Source organism: Notamacropus eugenii, chromosome 2 (genome assembly GCF_028372415.1).
Source record: "Notamacropus eugenii isolate mMacEug1 chromosome 2, mMacEug1.pri_v2, whole genome shotgun sequence".
In the NCBI taxonomy this organism is placed as follows: Eukaryota; Metazoa; Chordata; class Mammalia; order Diprotodontia; family Macropodidae; genus Notamacropus; species Notamacropus eugenii.
The window spans coordinates 17,920,085-17,942,860 of NC_092873.1; the positions used below are offsets into that span (position 1 = coordinate 17,920,085).

At 49.2% G+C, this 22,776-nt stretch overlaps 2 protein-coding genes across 3 annotated transcripts in view; both read left to right on the plus strand.

Annotated features, from left to right (window-relative positions):
* The window catches only part of CAPN1 (calpain 1), a 28,308-nt gene extending 23,866 nt beyond the window's left edge, over positions 1–4,442 (plus strand). For both annotated transcript variants that reach the window (XM_072639056.1, XM_072639055.1), the window contains exons 18-23: positions 394–458; positions 935–1,003; positions 1,252–1,330; positions 2,568–2,684; positions 3,024–3,082; positions 3,334–4,442. In XM_072639056.1, coding sequence (XP_072495157.1) covers positions 394–458; positions 935–1,003; positions 1,252–1,330; positions 2,568–2,684; positions 3,024–3,082; positions 3,334–3,360 — 416 coding nt within the window. In that variant the 3' untranslated portion in view covers positions 3,361–4,442. The remainder of the gene's footprint in view (positions 1–393; positions 459–934; positions 1,004–1,251; positions 1,331–2,567; positions 2,685–3,023; positions 3,083–3,333) is intronic.
* Positions 4,443–4,548: 106 nt separating this feature from the next.
* LOC140524536 (solute carrier family 22 member 20-like) lies at positions 4,549–22,343 on the plus strand. The gene is made up of 10 exons (XM_072639121.1): positions 4,549–8,104; positions 8,184–8,287; positions 10,211–10,365; positions 13,077–13,245; positions 14,202–14,325; positions 15,031–15,146; positions 15,816–16,030; positions 17,301–17,409; positions 19,634–19,837; positions 22,035–22,343. The coding sequence occupies exons 1-10, from the start codon at positions 7,670–7,672 to the stop codon at positions 22,132–22,134; spliced, it is 1,731 nt and encodes a 576-aa protein (XP_072495222.1). The 5' UTR covers positions 4,549–7,669; the 3' UTR covers positions 22,135–22,343.
* The last annotated feature ends 433 nt before the right edge of the window (positions 22,344–22,776 follow it).

Sequence of the window (22,776 nt, forward strand, 5' to 3'; positions counted from 1 at the left end):
GATACAGAGAGCTACAACCAGATAGTCCTTGCCCTGTACTGTCCTCTTCTGTAGTCCCTACCCTCCCTCCCACCAATACCACTGAAATGCTGACTTATCTGGGTATATACTGTATCTGCCTCATAGAAGCTGCTTGAGGGCAAGCTCTGCTTCCTTTTTATCTTTGAATCCCCAGTGCACATAGTAGGAACTTTACAAATGCTTTTGCTAATGAATGAATGAGGAGGTGGTTAGATACCATTAAAGGTCTCTTTCTACTTAGAATCCTTGGATCCCATGATGGTAACTCCTAGGGGACATGCTCCTCCAATCTTGTTTTCCCTGGCTTCCTCTTTCTCTGCCTCTCCCTCCCACCCACCCCCATCTCACACCTTTATCCCTTCTCCTCTACAGACAAAGACCTCCGCACTAATGGCTTCAGCAAGGAGTCTTGCCGAAGCATGGTGAATCTTATGGATGTATCCTTTGGAGTCGGGCCAGGGGAACTGCAGGTCACCCAGTCCCAGAACCTAGCCAATGGCAGAGAGGAATGGGCAGGACTTTGGGGAAGCCAGTCTGAGCATGGCAGGGGGCAGTCTAAATGGAATGGGCCAGGAAGAGAGTTCTATTCAAAGGGTTTCACTTTCCCACTCTCTTTTCTTCCTTTCTCTCCCCTCGTCTCCAGATTAGATAGTGTGGTACTGAGGGAAGAGCACTGCAGTAGGAGTCAGAGATCCTGGGTTCAAATCCCACCTCTGCCATGTATTCTCTGTATGACCTTGGAAAGGTCACTTGTCTCTTTGGGGTCTTGGTTTTCTCATCATTCAAACTATTGTGTGACTTAGATGATATTTAAGGTCCCTTCGATACCGTGAACCCTTTGCCTCCATCCCCTCCCTGCTTTGGGCATTTTCTCCATTCAGGCCTCTGTAGCTCTCTCTTAACTCTGCTCCAGCGGGATGGCAATGGGAAACTGGGCCTGGTGGAGTTTAACATCCTCTGGAATAGAATAAAAAATTACCTGGTAAGAACATGAATGTCCTTGTTCTCCTGGCTCTTAAGTCCCTGGGGTAGTGGCTGGCAGAAGGTGCTGGGACCTCTCTTATCTGCTTGATCTCCACCAACGCTGAAATCAAATCATCCTGGCCAGAAGAGGTGGTTCTCCCCTCTTCCTTTGTGTCCTCAGCACCTCACCTGCCTGCTGGCCATGGTCATTGAGGCCCCAGGGGAAGCCCTTCCTTTCCTTAGTACCTGTCTATCCCTCCCCTGTAGACCATCTTCCGAAAGTATGACCTGGACAAGTCAGGAAGCATGAACTCCTATGAGATGCGGATGGCTCTTGAGTCAGCAGGTGAAATCTTGTCCTGGTGGGGGTTTGGGGGAGGGTGATTGCCAGCAGGTGGGGGAGAGCACCCTATTGGAGGTGGTAATACTTAGCTGCTGGCCAGATACTCCTCAGACCCTCCTCAGAACCCTCAGAACAAGCATCTGGTCCAACAAGAGAAGTAGACTGAGGTCTACAGAGGGGTGGTGGTTTTCAAAAAGTGATACAACTTAGAAGCAAGGACATTGGGACCAAGCCCTGGGACTCTATTCCTCCAGCTCCTTCAGGGGCTCCCTGAGCAGCATCTCCTGCCTTCTCCCATAACTGGGTCTCTCCAGTGATCCTTTATTGAGTTAAATATTTCTGGACCAAGGGTGCCCTGCGTATTCCTGACTCCCAGCAAGTTGAGCTCATTGGAGAGGCTATGTGTATAGTTCCCAGAGAGTGTGGAGTCAGGGGACCCAAGGTAAAGTCATGTCTGTGAAGTGTCCATGATGTGTGACCATGGACTAGCACAAGTCCAATGCTATCTCAGCCCCAGATCCTTTTAGGGGTCCATGAATTCAAAATCTTTTTCTTAATACTAATACCTTTTTGTTTCTGATAAGGTGAATATCAATGGGTATTGCTCATAAACAAAAGCTCTTGGGTTGAGGAGGGGAATTCCTTAGTAATTTTTATGAGTGCAAAGGGGTCCTGGGACCAAAAAGTTTGGGAACAACAGCACTAGGCCATTCAGCAAAGGAAATTAAAAGGCACAGTCAGAGTGGTAGGAGACCCAGGAGAGAACTTGTTTTAGGAGATGAGTCAGGAGGGGGTGGTTACTTAACTGTGTCAACAGCTGCCAAGACGTCAAGAATGAATGAAAAGAAGCCCCATTAGATTTTGCAATTAAGAGATCACTGGTCATTCTGGAGAGAGCCTTAGTTTAAAAAAAAAAGAGTGGGAGGAGCATAGATGGAGATAGGGAATGTAGATGGCTTTTCTAAAGGATTTGCCTATGAAAAGCAAGAGAGCTATCTAGGAAGCAGGGTTCTAGAGAATTTCTTTTTAAGGATGAGACAACTTGGGCATCAGAGAAGAGACCAGAACATAAAGAGTGATCTATCAGAAAGTGAGAAAGCGAGGGTGTTTGAGGGGGCAGTGCACTGGTGACCAGTCTGAACAAATTTGAATTGGTCTCCAATAGGACCAGTGCAAACAAATCCTCCAGCCTGGCTCCATGACTCATTTCTGTGCTTCTATGCTTCTCTTCCTGGCCCAGGGTACAAGTTGAACAAGAAACTGTATGAACTGATAATCACCCGCTACTCGGAGGCTGACCTGGCTGTGAATTTCGACAGCTTCGTTTGCTGTCTGGTGCGGCTGGAGACCATGTTCCGTGAGTACTGCTTTCCCCTCCTGCCCTTCCCTGAAGGCCCCTGGGAGTTTTCCCCCTGCCTATGTCTGACAGAGAGCACTCCCTTCCCCTTCTTGTGTCTTTGTGTCCTTCCTCCCTTGGCCTCTTCTGGGAGCCCCCCTGTGTCACTGCTACACAACAGAGGGAGACATGGGCATGTGCACACACCAACATACATATGTGTTGTTTGTGTGGTTGTTTGTATGTGTATGTTGGGAAAAGGGATTCGAATCCATCTCTCTCACTGGGAGGAATAGAGGCTTCATGTCTGTGGCTTTGGCCTGCCTGACTTATCTTCTTTTCCTTGCACTGCTCTCACAGGATTTTTCCAGAGCCTGGATACAGATAGAGATGGAATTGTGAATTTCGACTTACTTAGGGTGACAGCCTCCTTTTCCCTTCCCTCTTGATGTGGGGTGGGGTTGGGGTTGATTGAGGTTTGTGGGAGATGGGCAACATTTGGCTCAGAACTCTGGAGGGGCCAGGGCACCTGCGTTCTGGGAGCAGGGCTGAGCTGGGTTGGGAGATAGGATGGTTGGGGATTGAGGAGGAGGGAGAGTTGGAGAATACCCTTCCCCCACTTTCCAGATTCTTTTCTCTGCTCTGACATTTTCTCCCTCCTCTCTTCCAGTGGTTGCAGTTGACCATGTTTGCTTGAAGTGGATGGGCAGGCTTCCACCTCTCTGTGCACTGACCCCAGCCCCCTCTTCTGCCTGCCACAACCCTAGCTTCAAGTGCCTTCTCAGGAGTGATGGGAAGCTCCCCTTCCTCCTGCTTCCCTCCCCTTTGAGCTGCCACGGATATCCTACACTAGATAGGAGCCTGCTTCCCTCACATGTGCCTAAGGCACAGACCTGGTAGGCCCTCCAGAAGGTGGGGAAGGAGCCCCTAGGATCCCAGCCTCGAGCCTGCTCAATCCTTCAGCATGGAAGCCAGGAATGCTGCTTGATCCTATGCCAACCTTGCAACGGGGGTCCCAGGGCAAGTTGGGACTGCCACTGCCCAGACAGCCCTCCCCACTAGCCTGCCTACCTGATGCCCACCTGGGATTGAGGCCAGGTTCTCACATTGCCTCCAAGAAAGCCCTCTGAGGGCATTGGCCAGCAGACGCCAGCCCTGCACTGTGGATGGACATTCACCTGACCCCAGTATCGTCTTCCTTCTGATCTCACACTGTGCCCACCAGCTCCTTTTGCCCAGTCTCCTCCTGGTCTGGCCCTTTGAGGACTCTCTGTGCTGGGTTCCAGGAAAGCATCAGGACCTTCATATTGAGAAAGCCAAACAGCCCCACTTTGGGGTGACCCTGCCTCATTGGGCCCTGTCCAGGTCCCTCCAAAACCCCTGAAAGCTGCGTATCCTGGGAGGGCCAACATTTTTTTTTTTGTTTGTTTCTGCTATTTTTTTATACTTGGTGATTGCAAGGGGGTCTCTTTAGGGACAGGGTATGTGGTTGTAGGGGCATCTGAGGAGATGCCCAGGGTGAAGGTGGTGGAGGTTGTTTTCTTGTAGAACCCAACCACCCATTCTCATACCAAAAGAACCCCAAATAAAACAGAAACCCCCTCAGCCCCACCCCAGAGTCTGTTGTGGTTGGCCTATGAGGAAAACAGCCACTTGTCATTTTCAACCTGACAAGCATGCGTTAAGCACTGACACTACATTACAAAGAAAAACCTGAACCAGTCCTGAAAGATCTTCCACTCTACTGCAGAATGCAGATAAAGCAAGTATTCAAATTAATTTGGAGTGTGGTGTTGGTGTTAGGGAATCAGGTCTGACTTCCTATAGGAAGTGGACCCTGAGCTTTGCTTTGGAGGAATCTAGGGATCCTACTTGGTGGAAGTGAGCAGGGGAGAGCACTCCAGACCTGGGGGGGATGGGCAAACTTTGTCAAGGCCTTAAGATGAAACATGTACAAAGAACAGAGAGTGGGTTCAATTGGATGGACCATCGAGTGGCAACCGGGAAGATTTTTAAAGTTTGTCAGGGCAGTTGCAGTCAGAGTGGGTATGGATTTAAATGCCCAACAGGAGTTGTATCTTACTCTGGAGACAGTAAGATACTGCTGGAGTTTCTTGAGCAGGCCATGAGGAGGTCAGCTCTGTGCTTTAGGTATGTTTGGAGGATGGTTTGCCAAGGGGAGAATCTTGAGGACTGGTGAAAAAGGGAGACAGTGTGTGACCCTGGACAAATCACTTGATCTGTGTTTGCCTCAGTTTCCTCATCTGTAAAGTGAACTGGAGAAAGGGCAAACCACTCCAGTATCTTTGCCAAGAAAACCCTAATTAGGTCATGAAGAGTTGGTTCTTAACAATTTGGAGGATGGTTTGGCAAGAACAGTTCCTGGAGGACCAGTTGGGAGGAAGGACAGCAATTAGGCTATTGCAATGGTCCCAGAAACAGGGACTGGAGCTAAAATCAGTAGGACTTGGCAGCTGGATGTGGTAGGAATGGGGAGAGGGAAGACCAGAGATGATGCCAACATTGGGACCTGGGATCACCAGAAAGATGGAAGACAATGTAACACCAGAACTATCCCAAAGTAGGATGGGCTTCCTTTGGCAGGGTGGGTTCTTCCTCCTTGGAAAACTTCAGACCCTCCAGGTACTTGGGATCCTAGAACGGGAACTCGTTTCAGATTTGGGCTGGGCTACATGGCCTGTGAGGTTCTGTCCAGTGCCTGAGTTGCTGTGACTGTGAGGAGATAGGGGTCTGGGGGAAGGTAAGAACCTTGTCCTTCAGCCTTTGGCCTCTCCAGTTGGGGCCTGAACCAGAAGTCCTGGGGCCATCTGCAAAGGGCTGGCTGCCTAGTCTGCCTAAGAAGGAAGGTGGGACCTGGCTGGAGGGCTGACCATCCATGGTTCCAATAGAGCACAGAGTTAAGGCCTTATTTGGGACTGGGTGAAGGGCTTTCTCAGGCCTTTCTCTGACACATGCATGACTCACTTTCTCCCTTTCTCCTCTGTCCTTTGTCAAAGATAACATCTGGGACCTTTGCCCCAATTAAGTCCTTGAAGCAGTCTCCACCCCTTGCAGGTCTGGGCTTGCTGGCCCTCCTAGTCTTTCCCTGACACCCAAGCCTGGAGTTGGCACACACCTGATCCCCCCCAGGGTTTCCTTGGGCATAGCTACTTCTTTCATACTGTATTCTGGGTGAGGGGAGGCTGTCCCTGAGACATAGTAACACCTGCTGCTTACATAAGTTATGTCCACCCTTCCTGGAGCCCAGTGGTTTGTACCCAGAGATAAGATCTCCTGTGCCAGCGTATGCCTTTGAACTTCTGGAGACTATAGGTTTATCATGGAGCATGTGTCTGGCAACCAGTTTAAATAGCTAAGAGATATTGATTTTGAAAATGGACCCCTATTCTAGTCCCCATGTTTCCAACATGACATGTATCCTAGGACCTTGCTCAGGGCCTAGGGGCCCTGAGGCCTTCAGCAGCTTTCTGTCAGCCCCACACTGGGGTGGGGTAACTGGGGCTTTACCCTAGGGCACCAACATGGTGGGATGCATCCTACAGCAGTTCAAAGAAAGTCATTCCTCCACCTTGTCGTCCTCTGTTGTACCGTGTCTAGTACAACCCTGTTCCTTCCCTCAGTCCCTGACCCACAGTGCCCTGGCCAGTGCTGTGGTACTCCAGCTTATGGGAGGTGATGGTACTCACCAGTGGCCTATTTCTTGCATATCCTGCACCCCTCTGCTCAACCACTGTTGTTCCAGGTGGAATAATTCTTGGTTTGGACTGTGTCTACATCAGTGATTTGAGGGAGCCTCAGAGAATAGGATTTCCCTGCAAAGGACCCTACGATCTTGAAGTCTTTTTTTGTGTGTGTGTGGGGAAAGCAGAGGAGGGAGAAGCCATTTTTGAGAATATCATGCAATTGAGTCTTTGCTGAAGATCCAGCAGCCATGGGATGGTCTGGTTGGAAGAATCTCTTGGTAACTGCCGCTTTCTAGGTATGTGATCCTAGGCAGGGCAGTCCATCTCTCTGAGTCTCACTTTCCATATTGGTCAAATAGAGGCAACAATATCTGTAGCCACCATTCAGGGCTCCTGGGAAACCTAGATGAGATCATGGGTGAAAAGACTCAAACTTCAAAGTCCCAGAAGTGTGTGTTAGCATCAATACCTGGCAGGTACTCAGAGACCAGCTTTGGTCCACCCTCTACTTATGCAGGAACCCCCAAAGTCATCAAAAGATTCTCAGTACATAGGAAGGCACCTGGTCCATTCTGTAGATAAGGTAAATGAAGGCCAAAGGAAAAAAACAGCTTGACCCAGGTTACACTGAGAATTGAATCCCTGGCCTCTTGAAGGAGCCTTCCAAACAGTCCCTGGCAGAAAGGTGGAAGCCAAGATTTTTCTTCCTAGCTCACTCCTAGGGGGCCCCTTGAGAGGGGGAACTGGGCTTATGAATAAGAACACAGCATGTTTTCCTTACCACCATTATCCCCATTTTACAGATGTAGAAATTGAGGTGCAGCTGAGGTTGACCTCTCCATCTAGTAACTTTCTCCACATCCCCATTTCCTGGGTCCCTGTGCTAGGCTCTTTGGGTGAGCCAGTTTGAGTTTGTTAATCCTGTATCCCAGGAGGCTGGAGAGCAGCCTGCTGCCATGGAGAGTCAGAGGAGCTCGGTTCGAATCCCTGCCCTACCATCCCCTCTACTCAGTGACTGGGCCTTCCTTCTCTGGGCTTTAGCTTCCCCATCCGTAAAATGAAGGGGTTGGATGTGGTCCTTCCCGCCTCTAGCCCTGAGAGCTAGAAAGGAGAAAGGATGGAGAAGGAGGGTGATGGCCCTCCAGCAGTGGCAAGAGTTAGGCTGGGTGCCAGCAGCCCCTGGACGTAGCGAATGAACACTTGAGGCGCCCTGTGAGGTGTAATCAGAGTCTCCTGAGCCCAGGTCCTAATCCTCAGGGCTGTCTCCTCCCTCCATCTACTGACCCCAGGGTTCCATACATAATGCTCGCCCAAAGCCAGCTGGCTACATTTGCTCCTGGTGCTACCCAGCCCTTGGCTGCCATGGCCTTCACCGAGTTGCTGGACACCCTGGGGGGTGTGGGCCGCTTCCAGATGCTGTACACTGCCTTGCTCTTGTTCCCCTGTTCCCTTCTAGCTTGCCACAATTTTCTCCAAAACTTCACAGCTGCTGTCCCCCCCCACCACTGCCAGGGCCATGCAAACAGGACTGGGAGCACCAACCTCACAAGGGAGGACTGGTTGCGGGCGTCCATTCCCATGGACCAACACCAGAGACCAGAAACTTGCCTGCGCTTTGTCCAGCCTCAGTGGGTACTATTGGACCCTAATGCCACAATCATTGGGGCAGCCACTGAGGGCTGTGAGGATGGATGGACCTACGATCAGAGCATCTTCCCCTCCACCATCGTGACAGAGGTCAGGAGATGGCCCAGGCCTTTGGGGAGGGGAGGTACCCGAAGAAACAGACTTAGAGAATCTGCTTTTTCCCTGGCAGTGGGATCTGGTGTGCGATTCAAGGTCCATGAGGGACCTGGCTCAGACGGTCTACATGGCAGGGGTCCTGGTGGGGGCTGCTGTGTTTGGCGGTGTGGCAGACAGGTGGGCCATCCCATCCCCACCCCCACCCCCATCCCCATCCTCTGACACTCCTCCATGGAGGATCCATATTAAGCACTGGGGGATGCTCTCTCTGTCTCTCCTCTGTGTCTCTCTCCCTTCTTTCTCTCTGTGTCTCTTTCTCTCCTGTCTCTTTTCTCTCTCTCCTTTCTTTTTTCTCTCTTCCCTCTCTCTTGCCTCATTCTCCCCTTCTCTCTCTTTTTCTCTCCCTCTCCCTCTTTCTCCTCCTCTTCCTTTGCTCTGTCTCTGCCTCTATCTCTCTCAGTCTCTCCTTTTTCTGTCTCTCTCTCTCTGTCTCTGTTCCTATCTCTGTCTCTGCCTCTGTCTCTGTCTCTCTCTGTCTGTCTGTCTCTCTCTCTGCCTTGAACCTTTCTTGATTGCCCTCTATTGTCTCCCCTTAGAGGGCTTAATCACATAGCATGTCAGAGTAGGAAGGATCCCCTGAGACCACATGCTCTAACTTATTAGAGCCACATTGCCTTTAGCAAACACCTGACAACTAGTCATCCATCCAGTCTTCCCTCAAGGGTCTCTGATCAGGGTAACCTGCTGGAGAATCAGAGACCCACAGTCCCAGAACCTAGGAGCTGGCAGGGTCCTCAGCCCAGTCCCGAGAAGGGATTACTGCTAGGAGATCTAACTGGTCTTTTCTCCTCACTCTGCTGGCAAGTGACTCCAAGTGCTAGGAATTCTTTCCTTATAATCAACTCCAAATCTGCCCCCGCATGTCACCCCTCCCCTCACCCCATTGCTCCTGAATAGACTCTTCTCCAACTGAAACATCCTCTTTTCCTCCCACTGATTTTCCCAAGGTCCTTCTCTAGCCCTAGTCTCACTCCTTCTGAATACTCTCCAGCTAACCAAGATGCCAGGTGTTCTCTGACCAGGGTGCTGGGGGCTCAGTTTCCAGTTCACTTACTTTTCTTGGTTACCCTACAGAGCAGGCTGGCCTTGGAGTCAGGAACCCTGGGGCTAGAGTTCTACCTTTGATATATACATTCTATGATCCTGGGCAGGTCCTTGCTTTGAGTGTCCTGGGCAATAAGTTGCAGAAAACGTGCCAGTCTGACCCCCACATGGGAGTTCCCTATACCAAGACCTTTCAGGTTTGCAGAGCTCATTACAGATATCTCATCTGACCTTCACAACTACCTTGGGAGACAAGTGCTTTTATTAAGATGAGGAATCTGAGGTCTGTGGAGAGTAAATGACTCGCTCAAGGTCACACAGCTTACCTGGCTGTATTAAGTTCTCTGGGTCTCCATTTACTCCTCTGTAAAATGGGTATTATAATAGCACCAACCTCCCAGGGTCATTGGGAGACTTAAAGAAAATGGGTGTGTGAAAAGAGCTTTGCAACCTCAAGGCACTGGAGTAATGGCAGTCAGATGGCAGGTTTTCTTTGCTTCAGTGGGAGGAAGTTGGCTGCTCTCTGATAAAAAAGGCTTTATCATCCTCATGTGGGTCTGCTGTCTTCTTGCATAAGCCTTTGGTGCTCATGTTAATACTCACTACCAATCATCACCCTCTTAGTAGATATAACTTTTATCATTTAAAATAACTCCTCCTACTATAGTTACTGCTTTTCTAAGGCAGAGTGGAGAGGACAGACCTGGGTCAGGAATTCTCAAGGTCAGCCTGTGACCCGTCCTGTTGTGTGACTCTGGCCAAGCCAGGCCATCTCCCAAGGTCCCAGACAACCCCAAGACCGTAACTGATTTACAGACTTAGTTTGGTGGAGCCATACTAGCAGAGGGAGTTTCCACACTGGGAGTTACCAATAATCTGTGAAACCCCAGAGGGGAGCCAGAACCCCTCTGCCCCCAAGTTATTGTCAGGTGTCTATCCTGCCTCCGGACACCCAGGCAGCTTGATGATGCTGTGTCTTCTCTCCCCTGGGCTCAGGTGGGGCCGGAAGGCTCCCCTTGTCTGGTCCTACCTGCAGCTTGCTGTGTCCGGGGCCTGCTCAGCCTACTTCAGCTCCTTCATTGCCTACTGTGTTTTTCGTTTCCTGTCGGGCATGACCTTTTCTGGGATCATTCTCAATTCCCTTTCTCTGGGTAAGTCTTTCCAGGTAGAGTGAGATTAACCCTGCTAGGGGTGGGGGAAGAGGGTGGGAACAGGAGGGAAGACAAATCTTTTCTGTAAAGAGGGGAGGACTGAGGACACACTATCATCGAGCTGCCTGGGGAAAGTACCATATATTTGCCTTAGAGGTCTTCCAACCCCACCTCCTTATTTCACAGGGGAGGAAACTGAGGTACAGGGTAGAAGACACTTGTCCACAATTTCACAGCTCAGTCCAGAGCTCTCTCCATTATCTCTGTTTAGGCTATGCTGAGGGTTTGGACTAGGGTAGAAAAGTGTGCCCTGGCAGGATGGGTTCACATGCAGCAGCAAAATGTAGTCCTTCCCACACAAGTGTTCCAAATTAATCCTTTTTCCTGGCCAGCTTCAAGGGAGCTCTGGTTAGCACCTGAGGCTGGGCTGTGACTGATGAAAAGGACAGACTAAGCCTTCACCGGGCTGGCTGGCTGCCCTGGCTCCTGTTACAGATTAGAGGGTTCACTCTGGTCACTCTGAGGAAACAGCCCTTGACCTTGAGAGAGCTTCCCTGCAGGCCAAGGGCAGAGGGATATGAGCCCCACAGGTTCCATCTGAGGGTCATCTTGGTGCTGGTGGCGGGGCAGGGGAAGAAAAGAGAGCAAAGAAAAGAGGATCTGAGAAGTGGGTACATTCATTCATTGGACAGACAGATACAGATGTAACCTGAGAATTAGAATCAAGGAATCTTAAGACTAGAAGGAAACCGAGACGGTGGGAGTCCAGTGTTGCCACCCATTCAGCGTAGACATTTCTTCTGCCTTCCAGATCTAGCCTCTACTTAAACAAAGAGGAAGTGTGGTTCAGTGGAGAGAATGCCAGGTCTGGAGTCAGAAGTGGCAGGTTAAAAGCCCTGCTCTGCCGCTTCCTCTGCCACTCTGTTAACCTGAATCTGCCTCAGTTTCCTCATCTGTAAAATGAAGGAAGGTCACTTCCCGCTCTGAGTTTGTGATTTTATGATCCTAAGTTCCTAAACCTCTTTGGACCTCAGTTTCCATTGAACTAGATGACTTCTAAGGTCCCTCTTCCAGCCAGGAGTGTGATGGTAAAGACTTAACAACCAGCTTTCTGAAAAAAAGAAAAGCACAGATACGCTTTTATGTTTAATCTATAGTATTAACATCCCCCTCCCCGACTTGTTTTTTAAGTCTAAAGGATCAACAGAAAGATAAATCACTCCCTGGTTTGTAGGATCTGCCCATCTTCTCTCTGCCTTGTGATCCTCCGACCTCCAGTAAAGGGAGCTTGCTCCCTCCGAGAACTGCCCACTCTCCTCTCAGATGGGGCTCAGCACTAGCTAACCCTAACCCTAAATGCACTCTTGCTCCCATTGCTCTGATACTCCACATACGATGGTGCTTCATGCTTAGAGCTGAATCATTGTTTGTTGAGTTGAGATAAGCAGCTTATTGGGGTGATGTAAAGCAGAAATCCAAACAGCTTGTCAGAAACTCAAGGATGTCCAGGACACTTTAGACTGGCTGTGGATGTGTCCTCTAGGAAGAGCTTCCTGGAGGACGCATCCCCTCATCTGGGCACTGCCACCAAAGAGGGATTTACTAACTAGAGCTAGGCAGGAAGGAGAGTCCACGAGTCCATATATTGCATGGCAAAGCTACAGAAGTGGGAGAAGACAAGGTGAGAACCTGGGATATGAGTGGTCCAGTCTGGCTACAGTAAGTAAGGACAGTGCCAGATGAAATGGAAAAAATAGATTAGTCTCAGATTCTAGGGGACCTTGAATGCCAGGCTCAGCAGAAAATAGGGGGGCTCTTGATAGAAGAGGAATGTGGTCCTGGTGAAAGGAGAAAGATCACTTTGGGGAGGATTCTCATCACCAGAGGGCAGTGATTAGGGCTTAAAATAGGGTGATTGCAACCCAAGACAGGTCTCAAGTTTTCTCTTCTCCTTGTTCCTTCCATTGCCAGTACTGCCATCGTAGCTCACACCTACACTGCAGCTTAAGGATTACAAAGTCCTTCCGCTACAATGACACTTTTGGGTTGATACCATCACCCACTTTTTATAGAGGAGAAAACGGAGGTGCCAAGAAGTCAAGCTCCTGGACCTAAGTGAGGGCCAGAGAAAGGGATGGAACCCAGGTGACCTAATCCTTCCACCACAGACCTTCTCATCTGACCTGGTTTTCAAATGTGTCACTGTCCTTGTCCACTCAGATTGACTTTAGTTTACCAGGGCCCAGACTTTGCTGCAGATGGGGGTAGCACCAGAGGAGAGGACTGTGGCACTCTGACCTGCCTTACCCTGGATACGTCCTTGCAATCAAAGGGACAGGATGGCAGACTGTCTAGAGAGAACTCTGGGCTTGGAGCCAAGGAGAGGGTTTAAATCCAGCCTCTGACCCTTCCTGGCTGTGTGAATTTGGGCGAGTCAGTTACTCCAGCGCCCTGGGATTTGTCATTTCTCCCTATGAATTGCTTACTCTTAAGCCACTTTACATTCTCTACCTACACTTGTGCAATTGATTTTTTGAATCCAAGGGTAGGACTTTACATTGATCCCCATTCTGTATTTTGAGACATCTTTCTAGTCCAATGAGATTTTTCCTAAAAAACGCTCAGCAGTGGGGTGTGCACTCAGTAAACGCCTATTGACTTGCCTCCCCTCTCCTTGCTGCCTGGGGCCCTCACCTCTGTCTTCTCCCCAGTTGTGGAGTGGATGCCCACCCAAGGGCGGACGGTGGCTGGAGCCCTCTTGGGCTATGCCTTCACCCTGGGGCAGATTCTGCTGGCAGGAGTAGCCTACCTGGTTCGGCCTTGGAGATGGTTGCAGTTTGCTGTCTCCGCCCCCTTCTTGGTCATCTTTCTGTATTCTTGGTATGTGATGGAGGGAGTATTGGGAGACAGAGTGGGGTTGTGACTCTGTGTGTGTGTATGGGGGGGCACACCCTGACAGTGTGTACCTTGCCACCAGTGGGCACCAAGTTCTTACTGCCAGCATGCCCCAACTTCTCCAGGGCCTAGGACTCCTCCCTTTCCCTTCTTTTTTCTCAGCTCCTAATGCCACCTGTGGAGGGCAGAACAATCCACGGGAGAAAGTTCAGATTGTCTGCCGGCCCAGCCTTACGATTTGAGTTGGGAAATGATGCCCTAACAGCAGACTGCAGTCTAAGAGGGGTGGATTGGGTGGAGCTGGAACTTAGCAGGGTGAGAAGGGCAGGGGAGGGTGCTGAGGAATCCAGTCCTGGCACAGACTGAACAGACTGCCTCCGAGGGCAACTGGCATTTCCCAGAAGGCCATAGGGGATGTGTGCTTGATGACAGCTGACTGACTGACTGAAGGAAGGAAAGGCTGAATGCAAACAAGTCGATCTTCCTTTACACTCAGACTTGCACCACCTCATTTATATGCAATGGAAATCTGGATTCTAAGTTCTGTGTCCAGAAAGGATGCTGGGTGATCAGGTGGACAATCCCAGGAGTGGCCTGGGGGGTGTGGTTTGTTAAGCTCTATGCATGCCCCGCCCTCAGCCCCAAGAGGCAGAAAACTAGCACCTCCCCTCAGGGTTTTACATCAGTGCCAACTTTTACTTCCTGATCCTTTCCCTGGTTAATACAGCTTGGCTTCAGGAGCCATGAACCTCACCCTGAGACTCTAACTTTAGTGAAGCTTTGGGGGTCCTTAATAAATGCTTGTGGGGGCATTGCTTGGTTGCCACTTTCCCCAGGAGCAGGCAGAATCTGCATCCAAAGAAGGGGTGAGGGTGGCCACACAGGAAGCAGTGCACCTTGAGGCTGCCAGTCTGGACTCACTGCCATGCCTCCTTGCTCAGGTGGCTGCCTGAGTCCTCACGCTGGCTGCTCCTCCATGGAAAATCCCATGTGGCCATTCAGAACCTGCGGAAAGTAGCCAGTCTAAATGGAAAAAGGAAGGAAGGGGAGCGCCTTACCAAGGAGGTAAGGGAGGGAAGAGCTAGGCATCCAGACCACGAGGGCACGGGGGCTGCCCTTGGTTCCTCATAGGCCAGGAAGAGGCTTCCTTGGCTGGTCCTGAATCAGGTCCCACCTGATTATGCCTGGCTGACTTGGGACAATTAATTCAACTGCCTCAGGCCTCAAAACATAGCTTCCCCTCCACCAATTCCACTCAGATTTTAAGATTTACTCATCAGGGCAGAGAAAATATCTGGAGGGCCTTGGAGAGAGGTGTGGGGATCATTCGATGGGGATGTGAATTTAGCAGTATCTTTGAGGCTGGTTGGAACCACCAACCATGCCAAAGGTTTAGTTATAGCTCCTTAGGAAGGCTCCAATCTGGTATACAAGAGGAGGTCACTTGGAGGCCGATATCTCATTGGGGGATTGGTGTGGTAGGACAAATTCTTCTCTTAGGGCAGAAGACCTGAGTTCTATTCCTTGCTCTAACTCTGTCTGCTTATGTAACCTTGGACAAATTACAGAGCCTCCTGGGCCTCAGTTCCATCACCCATAAAAAAGGGGGTTGGATTTGATGCCATCACTTCCAGATTTAGATGCGCCATCTTTTGGGCCGGTATCTGTCCCCCTCTCCACAGTGGGAGGGGAACTTGAAGAAAGCAGAGGCAGTTGGGATGGTTTGATGAGACACCACCCACTTTCTCTCAACGAGCTTGCTTCACCCAGCTGGTGACTGCCTACATGCAGAATGAGTCTTCAGTCGGTCAGCCCTCTAGTTCTGTTCTGGACCTCTTTCGAACCCCAGCCATTCGCAAGGTCACCTGCTGCCTCATGGTTGTCTGGTAGGTGGTGGAATCCATCCTTGAGCATGGGATGGGGGTAGTGGTCTTTCCCCCAATCTTTTGACTTTGGACGAATAATTTGGTATACACTGATAAGAGCTGCCAGAAAATACTGCAGTGAGGGAGTGAATCCTGAACATAAGCAAGTGCCCCAAGTTGCTGCCAACCTGGAAAACCATTAGGGATAAGGTTGGCACAAACAACCAGCCCTTGAGTTTTCCTCCACTGAGTTTCCTGAGGCTATGGAATAGCATTAGGATGAGCACGTCCCCAAATTTGGAGGGAAGGGGGATATAGCAGCTCTTGATGTGTGCTATAGTGGAAGACAATTGTGACACAGGTAATTCAAAATGGCGGCCAATTTGCCTGGGAGAATGTTTCTATGCTACACTGGAATGTGGGAGCCTATAAAACGTATTCCTTATACTTCAGACCTCTTATGAAAACAGCCCTGTGTGAGACCTCCTTTTCTCTGTCTAGTACATAATGCACAGAAATGAGTGGCTGATGGGAAGAGAAGGGGAGGAAATCATGATCATTGGTTGGAAAGGGGGAAACTGAGGCATCAAGGTATCAGCACTAGCAGCAGAACTAGAGAGCTAAAACAGGAGTTGTGCAGGGGCTCAGGGTGACACGGAGCCGAGCAGAGGGTTCTGCTATCACTCCCAGGTTCTCCAACTCCTTGGCTTACTATGGCCTGGCCATGGACCTTCAAAAGTTCGGCCTCAGCATTTACCTGGTCCAGGTGTTGTTTGGGGTCATTGACATCCCAGCCATGCTGGTCTCCACAACCACCATGATATACGTGGGGCGCCGGGCCACTGTGGCTTCATTCCTGATCCTGGCGGGATTCATGGTGATCGCCAATGTGTTTGTCCCAGAAGGTAAGTCATCTGAGGTACTCTTTCTTCCCTTCTTAGGTTGCAAAGCTCACAATAGCCCTGTGTGTGGGGAGGGGACTGCAGTGATTTTTGTCCCCATTTTACAGATGAAGGAGCTAGAGCTCAGAGGAAAAAGGAGGCACAGGAGATGCTACCTTAAGCAGCACCTGCCTATAGGTGTCAATAATGCAAGGACCTGTGACTCACAGCCAGCATACACAGAGAGAAATCTGCCTTTCTGTGTCAATAAATCAATAAGACAGTGATAATCATAAAACTGAAATATTTGAGTCAAATATGCAAGGCATATTATTGCTATCTGTATGACCATGGGCAAGACAGGTTCTCAGAGCCTCATAGCCACCCAGCTGCCCTGTTGAAGAGTGGGGAAAGATAAAGCTGGAAAGAGAAGGTGGAGTTGAACTATTATGGATTGAGAGCCTTGAATGCCAATCCAAAGTGCAGTAGGTAATGGTAAGAAGCTAGGTTTCTGGGGAGGGCAGTGCTAGGATCAAAGTGTTATCTTTGAGAGACTAACCTTCCATTAATTAATGTGCTGAATGGGTTGTGGGATGGAGAATCTTCAGTGGCTCCCTAGTATCTCTAGCATAAAATACACAGTCCCCTGTTGGGCCCTGAAAGTCCTTCATGGTCTGGATTTCCTTTTAATTTCACTTTACTTCTCACACACTCTACCTTCCAACCAAGAGGGCTTCTTTGCTATTCCCAGTGAATGCTCCTCAATCTCCTACCTCCTTGCCTTTGCACAGGCTTTTCCCCAAACCTGGAATACCTTCCCTTCTCACTATTACATCTTGGCATCTATAGCTCCCTTAATGGCCTTGCTCAGGTGTCATATCCTGCTCCTTCCAGTTGTTAGTCCCCCCCCCCCCCCCACTTTATACTTTACTGTCTTCATATTTTGTATTTACTTACCTGTGCTCATTGGGTTTCACATCCCCAGCAGAATGTAAGAGGACAGGGGAAGTTTTGTTTTTGTAGGCACTTAATAGATAGATACTTGTTGGATTAGTGAGTGAATTTGAGGGAAGCTGACACTAATCCTTTGAGGTGTTGAGGGCCTTTCCCTGGTGGGGAAGGGGGAATTAAGATAGGAGCTGACAGACCAGAGGGCTATAACTTTGGGCAGAAGCTTGAGGTGGCAGTTATTTGTGGCCCTTCCAGGGAACGGGACAGATGCTGCCCCCTCAGCCTGGCATATCCTCCTTTCCTGGCTGCTGCTTATGGTTTTCTTTCTGTCCATTCTCCACAGACATGCAAACCCTGCGGACGGTCCAGGCGGCCCTGGGGAAAGGCTGCTTGGCCAGCTCCTTCATCTCTGTGTACCTCTTTGCAGGGGAGCTGTACCCAACACAGGTCAGGTAGGCAGCAGGAGGGGCTGCTGGCTCCCCTGGAGAGGTTCACCAATGTGTCCTGGAAGGAGGGGGAGTCCTGGGTCTATTTGACCTCCCTGGACCTGAGCCACATTCAGTTCAACAAACATATCAATTGCCTATTGTGTGAAGGACATTATTAGGCATTATTAGGCATTGGGTATATGAATGGGAAAATGAAATCTCCTGCCTTCAGGGAGTTTGTATTCCACTGGGTGGGGGCAGATATGGATACCAATAAGGTCATTTGAGGAGTAAGATGGCATCAGACAGTGGGCAGGGAGAATTAGGAAGGAGTGTGTCGCACCTGAGCTGAGACTTGAAGGAAGAGAAAGATTCTGAGATTGAAATCAGAATAAAGATTCTGTGCTTAATCCTAGCAGCAATGGGGAACAACTAGAGATTTTGGAAAAGGAGAAAGATGGGCTATAGGAAGATGACTTTGTCACCCGAGTGAATGTGGACAGAGTGAGGATGAAGTAGAGCAGAGATGGACACCAATTAGACCAGCTACATGGTGCCACAGTGCAAAGAGTGCCAACTCATTTTCCTGAGTTCAAATCTGCCCTCAGACACTTACTAGCTGTGTGACCTTGGGCAAGTCATTTAACTCTGGTTGCCTCAGTTTCCTCATCTGTACAATGAGCTTGAGAAGGAAATGGCAAATCTCTCTAGTATCTTTGCCAAGAAAATTCCAAGTGAGGTCACGAAGAGGTGGACACAACTGAACAATAACGACACAGTGGTCCAGTTGAGAGGTGCTGAATGGTGGCCCTGGGAGTAGAAAGAAGGGAATGGAATTAGGAGACTTTGTAAAGGAGAATTAGCAAGATGGAACCTGGGATCTCCAGCCTTGGCATAGTCCATCACACTTGGAATGCCCTCCCTCCTAGCTTCCACAAAAAGTGACCTTACCTCTACATGGTGTCTCTAGAGACACATCCAGCTGGGCAACCTGTAGACACTTCTTTTTACTTTATCTCTCTGGGCTTGAGAGAGAGAGAGAGAAAGAGAGAGAGACAGAGAGAGAGACAGAGAGAGAGACAGAGACAGAGACAGAGAGACAGAGAGAGACAGAGAGACAGAGACAGAGAGCTTAGGATAGAGCTTGGGAGAAAATATGGATGGTGATCTAGAAAAGTCACATGGGAAGGAGTAGTCAGGTAGTCAGACAAGAGAGAGTAATATCATAGAAGTCAAGGGGGGAGGGGTGATCTGTGGTGTCCAAAGTAGTTAAGAGTTTGAAGAGGATGAAGACCAAGTGAAGTCCCTCAATTTCCTCAGGAAGAGGTCCCTGGCAGGCTTATTAAAGCAGTGCAACTCAGGCCTAGAAGTAGGACAGGGTGATGGAGGCTTTGTCCAAGGCACTGACAATTTAAAGGAGGCACCAACTTTAGTCCTTGAGTAGCTTTGATACAACTGAGTTGAACAACTAGATAGCAAGAGAGATGGAGTAGAGAGGTGGATGGTAGGGATGTCCTAGGGTTGAGGGTTGTCAGGGGCAAGGGACTCTCAGTACAGAGGCCAGTGCACACTTGACATGGTCACCTGTAGAGTCAAGGCCATCACGGGAGCAAAGTAAGGCCAGAGGAGGGTCAGAGGTGAGCAGAGAGCAACAGAGGGCACAGGTTTGTGGGCAAGGGGAAGACCAAAGACAGGTTTAGGAGTGAGGCAGAGGCAGAGCTGTAAGGATTGGAGATTATGATCAAGGGAAATTTCAGAGTTTGAGCAAGTGTTGTAGGTTGAAGGTGTAACCATCCCTCTGGTAGCTGAGTAGAGTAAGGACACAGGGCATGGGAGCTTAGGAGGCCAAAGCATTCAAAGGACCAGCAACGTAAATACAGAGGTCACTGATGATGAATGCAGAGATTGGGGTGGGAAGAACACTGGGAATCAGACACTGACCTTGAGAAAGGAGAGGGATGGCCCTGGGTGTCTGTGGGCAACCACAGTATGGATCTAGTCACAGTGCCATGGAGGGATGGAGTGGTTTCAGTGGTGGCTTAGAGGTACAGGTGGTGAAGGAGGCCTTTGACTCAGAACCCCACCATGGGGCTGTGGGCCTTTACACCTCAGTGGCCATTGTCTTTCAAGCTCAAACCTGTCACTTTTTTGCCCTGATCTCTTAATTTCATCCTCAAGGAGGATTCCATCCTGCAATCCTCCAGCTCCTATAGTTTGACTTGCTAACCTACTGACTTTGCTCTGTCAGGCAGATGGGCATGGGATTCGTTTCTGTGAATGCCCGTGTGGGTGGCATGGTGGCCCCATTGATTTCCATGTTGGGAGAGTACTACACTGCTCTGCCCCCTGTGATCTTTGGGGCTACTGCCATCTTGGCTGGGGTGGCAGTCTGCTTCCTCATGGAGACCCGAAACATGCCCCTGGTGGAGACCATTGAGGCAATGGAGAGAAGGTGAGCCTTGATCACAGGTTTTTCTTCCTCCCCCTACCCCACTCAAGATTAACATTACATATTAAACAATCAATGAAACTTGCTCAATAACTGTTTTAATGAATTTCAGGGCACAGTATCTTAAGTATCAGAGTACCCATCTGCCAAGTCCTCTTTCAGGACCTTGTCCATTCATCCTTCTTCATATTCCTCATATAATTGCAGTTCATGTATCTGCATATTTTTTTACTCTGTTTTTTTTGGTTTTGCAGAATTTCATCCAGAGGCAGGGGGATGTAGGGGATAGAGGACTGGCCTCTGGATTCAACTCCTGCCTCAAACATGCACTGGCTGTGTGGCCCTGGGCAAGTCCTTTAACCTCTCTGTGCTCTAGGCAACTTTTTAGGATGAAACATTTTGAAGAGAAGGTCCCTCTGATGTGTCAGACCTGGTTCTAGGTACTAGCAATGTAGAGACAAAAATGCTCTCCCTGCCCTCATGGACCTTAGATCCTGGGGCAGGTAGCTCCAACCCTGGAGTCAGGAGGACCTGAGTTCAAATTGGCCTCAGACACTAGCTCAGACACCCTGGGCAAATCACTTAATCCCAATTGCCTCAAAAAAACCAAACCAAAACAAAGGAGGTTAGAGTCTATCAGGGTTACACATAAATATATGCAAAACAAAAGCAGGTGATTTTTGTGATGGGAGAGGTAGTAACTGCTCAGGGGAAATCAGGAAAGGCCCTGGGTAAGGGAATCTATTCACTTATGCTATTATGGTCATTGTGTACATTTTCCCTTTGGTTCTATTTATGTAGTTCAGTTCACACAAATCTTCCCAAGTTTCTTTGAATTGCTAATATTTGTGTTTCATATGGCACAATAACATTCCATTTCATTAAGACAAGACAATTGTTTGTTAAGCACTTACTCTATTCCAGGCACTGTGCTAAGCGTAAAGATACAAAGAAAGGCAAAAGACAGGTGCTACTGTCCAGGAGCTTAGCATCTAATGGGGGTGGGCAGTAGAGACAACCCATGAACAAGACATAAGCAGAGGAGACAGGAAGCACTCTGAGAGGGGAAGGTGTTAGCAAGCAAAGGGCTCTAGGAGAAAAGTCTCCTGGAAAAGGTGATATTTGAGCTGAGTCTTGAAGAAAGTCAGGGAAACATTCAGTCATGTGGCTCAGCTAATGCAAAGGTATGGGAGATGGAATGTCACATTTGTGTTCCACAAATTGTCACTTGTATCACTGAAACCTAGAGAACGTGAAGGATGGTTAGGTGTCAGAAGACTAGAAGATAGGAGGAGACCAGGTAATGAAGAGCCCAGAGTGGATCTGTGGCTATCCAGGGTTATACAAGCCTCCTCTACAAGTCACCCTAAATCTGATCCTGAATGAGTCCTGGGCCAGAATGGGGCTTCATATCATCTTTCTTGGTCTTGGGAAAGGTGGACTGAAGGGATAGGGCAGAGAGTAGGTCTGAGAGTTGGGCACACACTATCTGCTGCTTCCAGATGGTTATTCCATTGTTAAGCTAGAGAGGCTCTAGGACAGCAGAGACCCTCAAGTCCATGCCACATGAAGGCTTAGGGGAAGGGTCTGGGCTGAAGGAGGTTCAGTCTGGGCAAGAGATGTCTTAGGGGAAACCCAAGAACCATGAGCGTGTATCTGGGGGACTGTCAGGTAGAAGGGGATCAGCTTTGATCTGCTTGTCTCAGAAGAGGAGGTCTGCAAAGCCTCTAATGTAAGATCAAGGTCAGGAGCATTTCCTACCAATGGGAGCTGTCCAACAGAGGAATGTTCTGCCTTGGAAAGCGGAGGTATACCCTCTAGTTGGAGGTCATCCACCCAGGTTGGACAGCCACTGGTTAGGGATATTGGGTTTGAGTTTGAGTCCAACCTCAGATGCTTACTTAGCTGTGTGACCTTGGATAAGTCATTGAACAGTTTGCCTCAGTTCCTTCACTTGTAAAATAGGGATCATGATAGCATTTACCTCCCAAGTTTGTTATGGGAATCAAATGAGATAATATTTTTACAGTGTTTACCAACCTTAAAGTGTTACACAGATACTGGCTATTCTTTATTATTATTGTTATCCTTGTGGAGTCTTGCTGAGGCAAGAGTTGGGCTCCATGGCCTATGAGGTCTCTTCCAACTCCGGGGTTCTCCCATTCTGTGCTCACTTCCCTCCACCCTTTGCTTTCATTAGGGCCAAAGGATGCCTTTCCCAGGAGGGTATAGAGGAAAAGAGTGAAGAAGTGAGTCTGCAGCCCACAGGGATTTCTTCTCACATCAAAGAAACCATCTAACTGGAGGGACCCCTTGGGAAGGGCCTTCTTGCTGGTGGGAGGTGGCTCTGTGCAGGCTGGGCTGCTCTGAGGAAACATCTTTTGGAGGAGGGAACCAGAGTCTTGGCCCTGAAACTGATGCAAAGGCCAGAAAGAACGGCACGCTGTCACCTTCCTCAATGTTTATCTTCCCAGATGTTTATCAAAATTACCAATGTGAGTTGAATTGATCTTCAAAGTTGTTTTTGTTTTTATTCCATTCCTTCACTTCCATTAGACCCTAATTAGACCAGGGCTACAGGCATTATGAAGGAAAGTCTGGCAGGAGATATGATAACCAATCAACCAATCACCAATTGCCAATAAAAAGGTGTAGAGATATGAGAAAGTCTGTTCCTCCAGGAGTGGCCAAGGTCAGAGGTCAGTAGAATCCTACAGGACCTCTCAGGGGACAGGAGGTCTTTCCTGGGGTGTATCACATGACTCCTGCTTCTATCTCCATGACAACAGGTTTACAAGGCAGTTTTTGCAGAGCAACCCTGAACTGGGAATGGGGAGACCTGTCAGAAAGTCCTAGCTCTCCCACTTACTCTTTGTGTGACCTTGGGCAAGTCACTTAACTATGCTGGGTCTAAGTTTCCATGTCTGAAAAATGAGGAGGTT

What these genes read in the sequence shown, in the direction of transcription:
- LOC140524536 (XM_072639121.1), top strand. Translation starts at nt 7,670, where the DNA reads ATGCTCGCCCAAAGCCAGCTGGCTACATTTGCTCCTGGTGCTACCCAG. An exon ending in TTTGGCGGTGTGGCAGACAG is followed by an intron (nt 8,288 to 10,210) that starts GTGGGCCATCCC and finishes CCCTGGGCTCAG; the next exon opens with GTGGGGCCGGAAGGCTCCCC. An exon ending in GGGAGCGCCTTACCAAGGAG is followed by an intron (nt 14,326 to 15,030) that starts GTAAGGGAGGGA and finishes TGCTTCACCCAG; the next exon opens with CTGGTGACTGCCTACATGCA.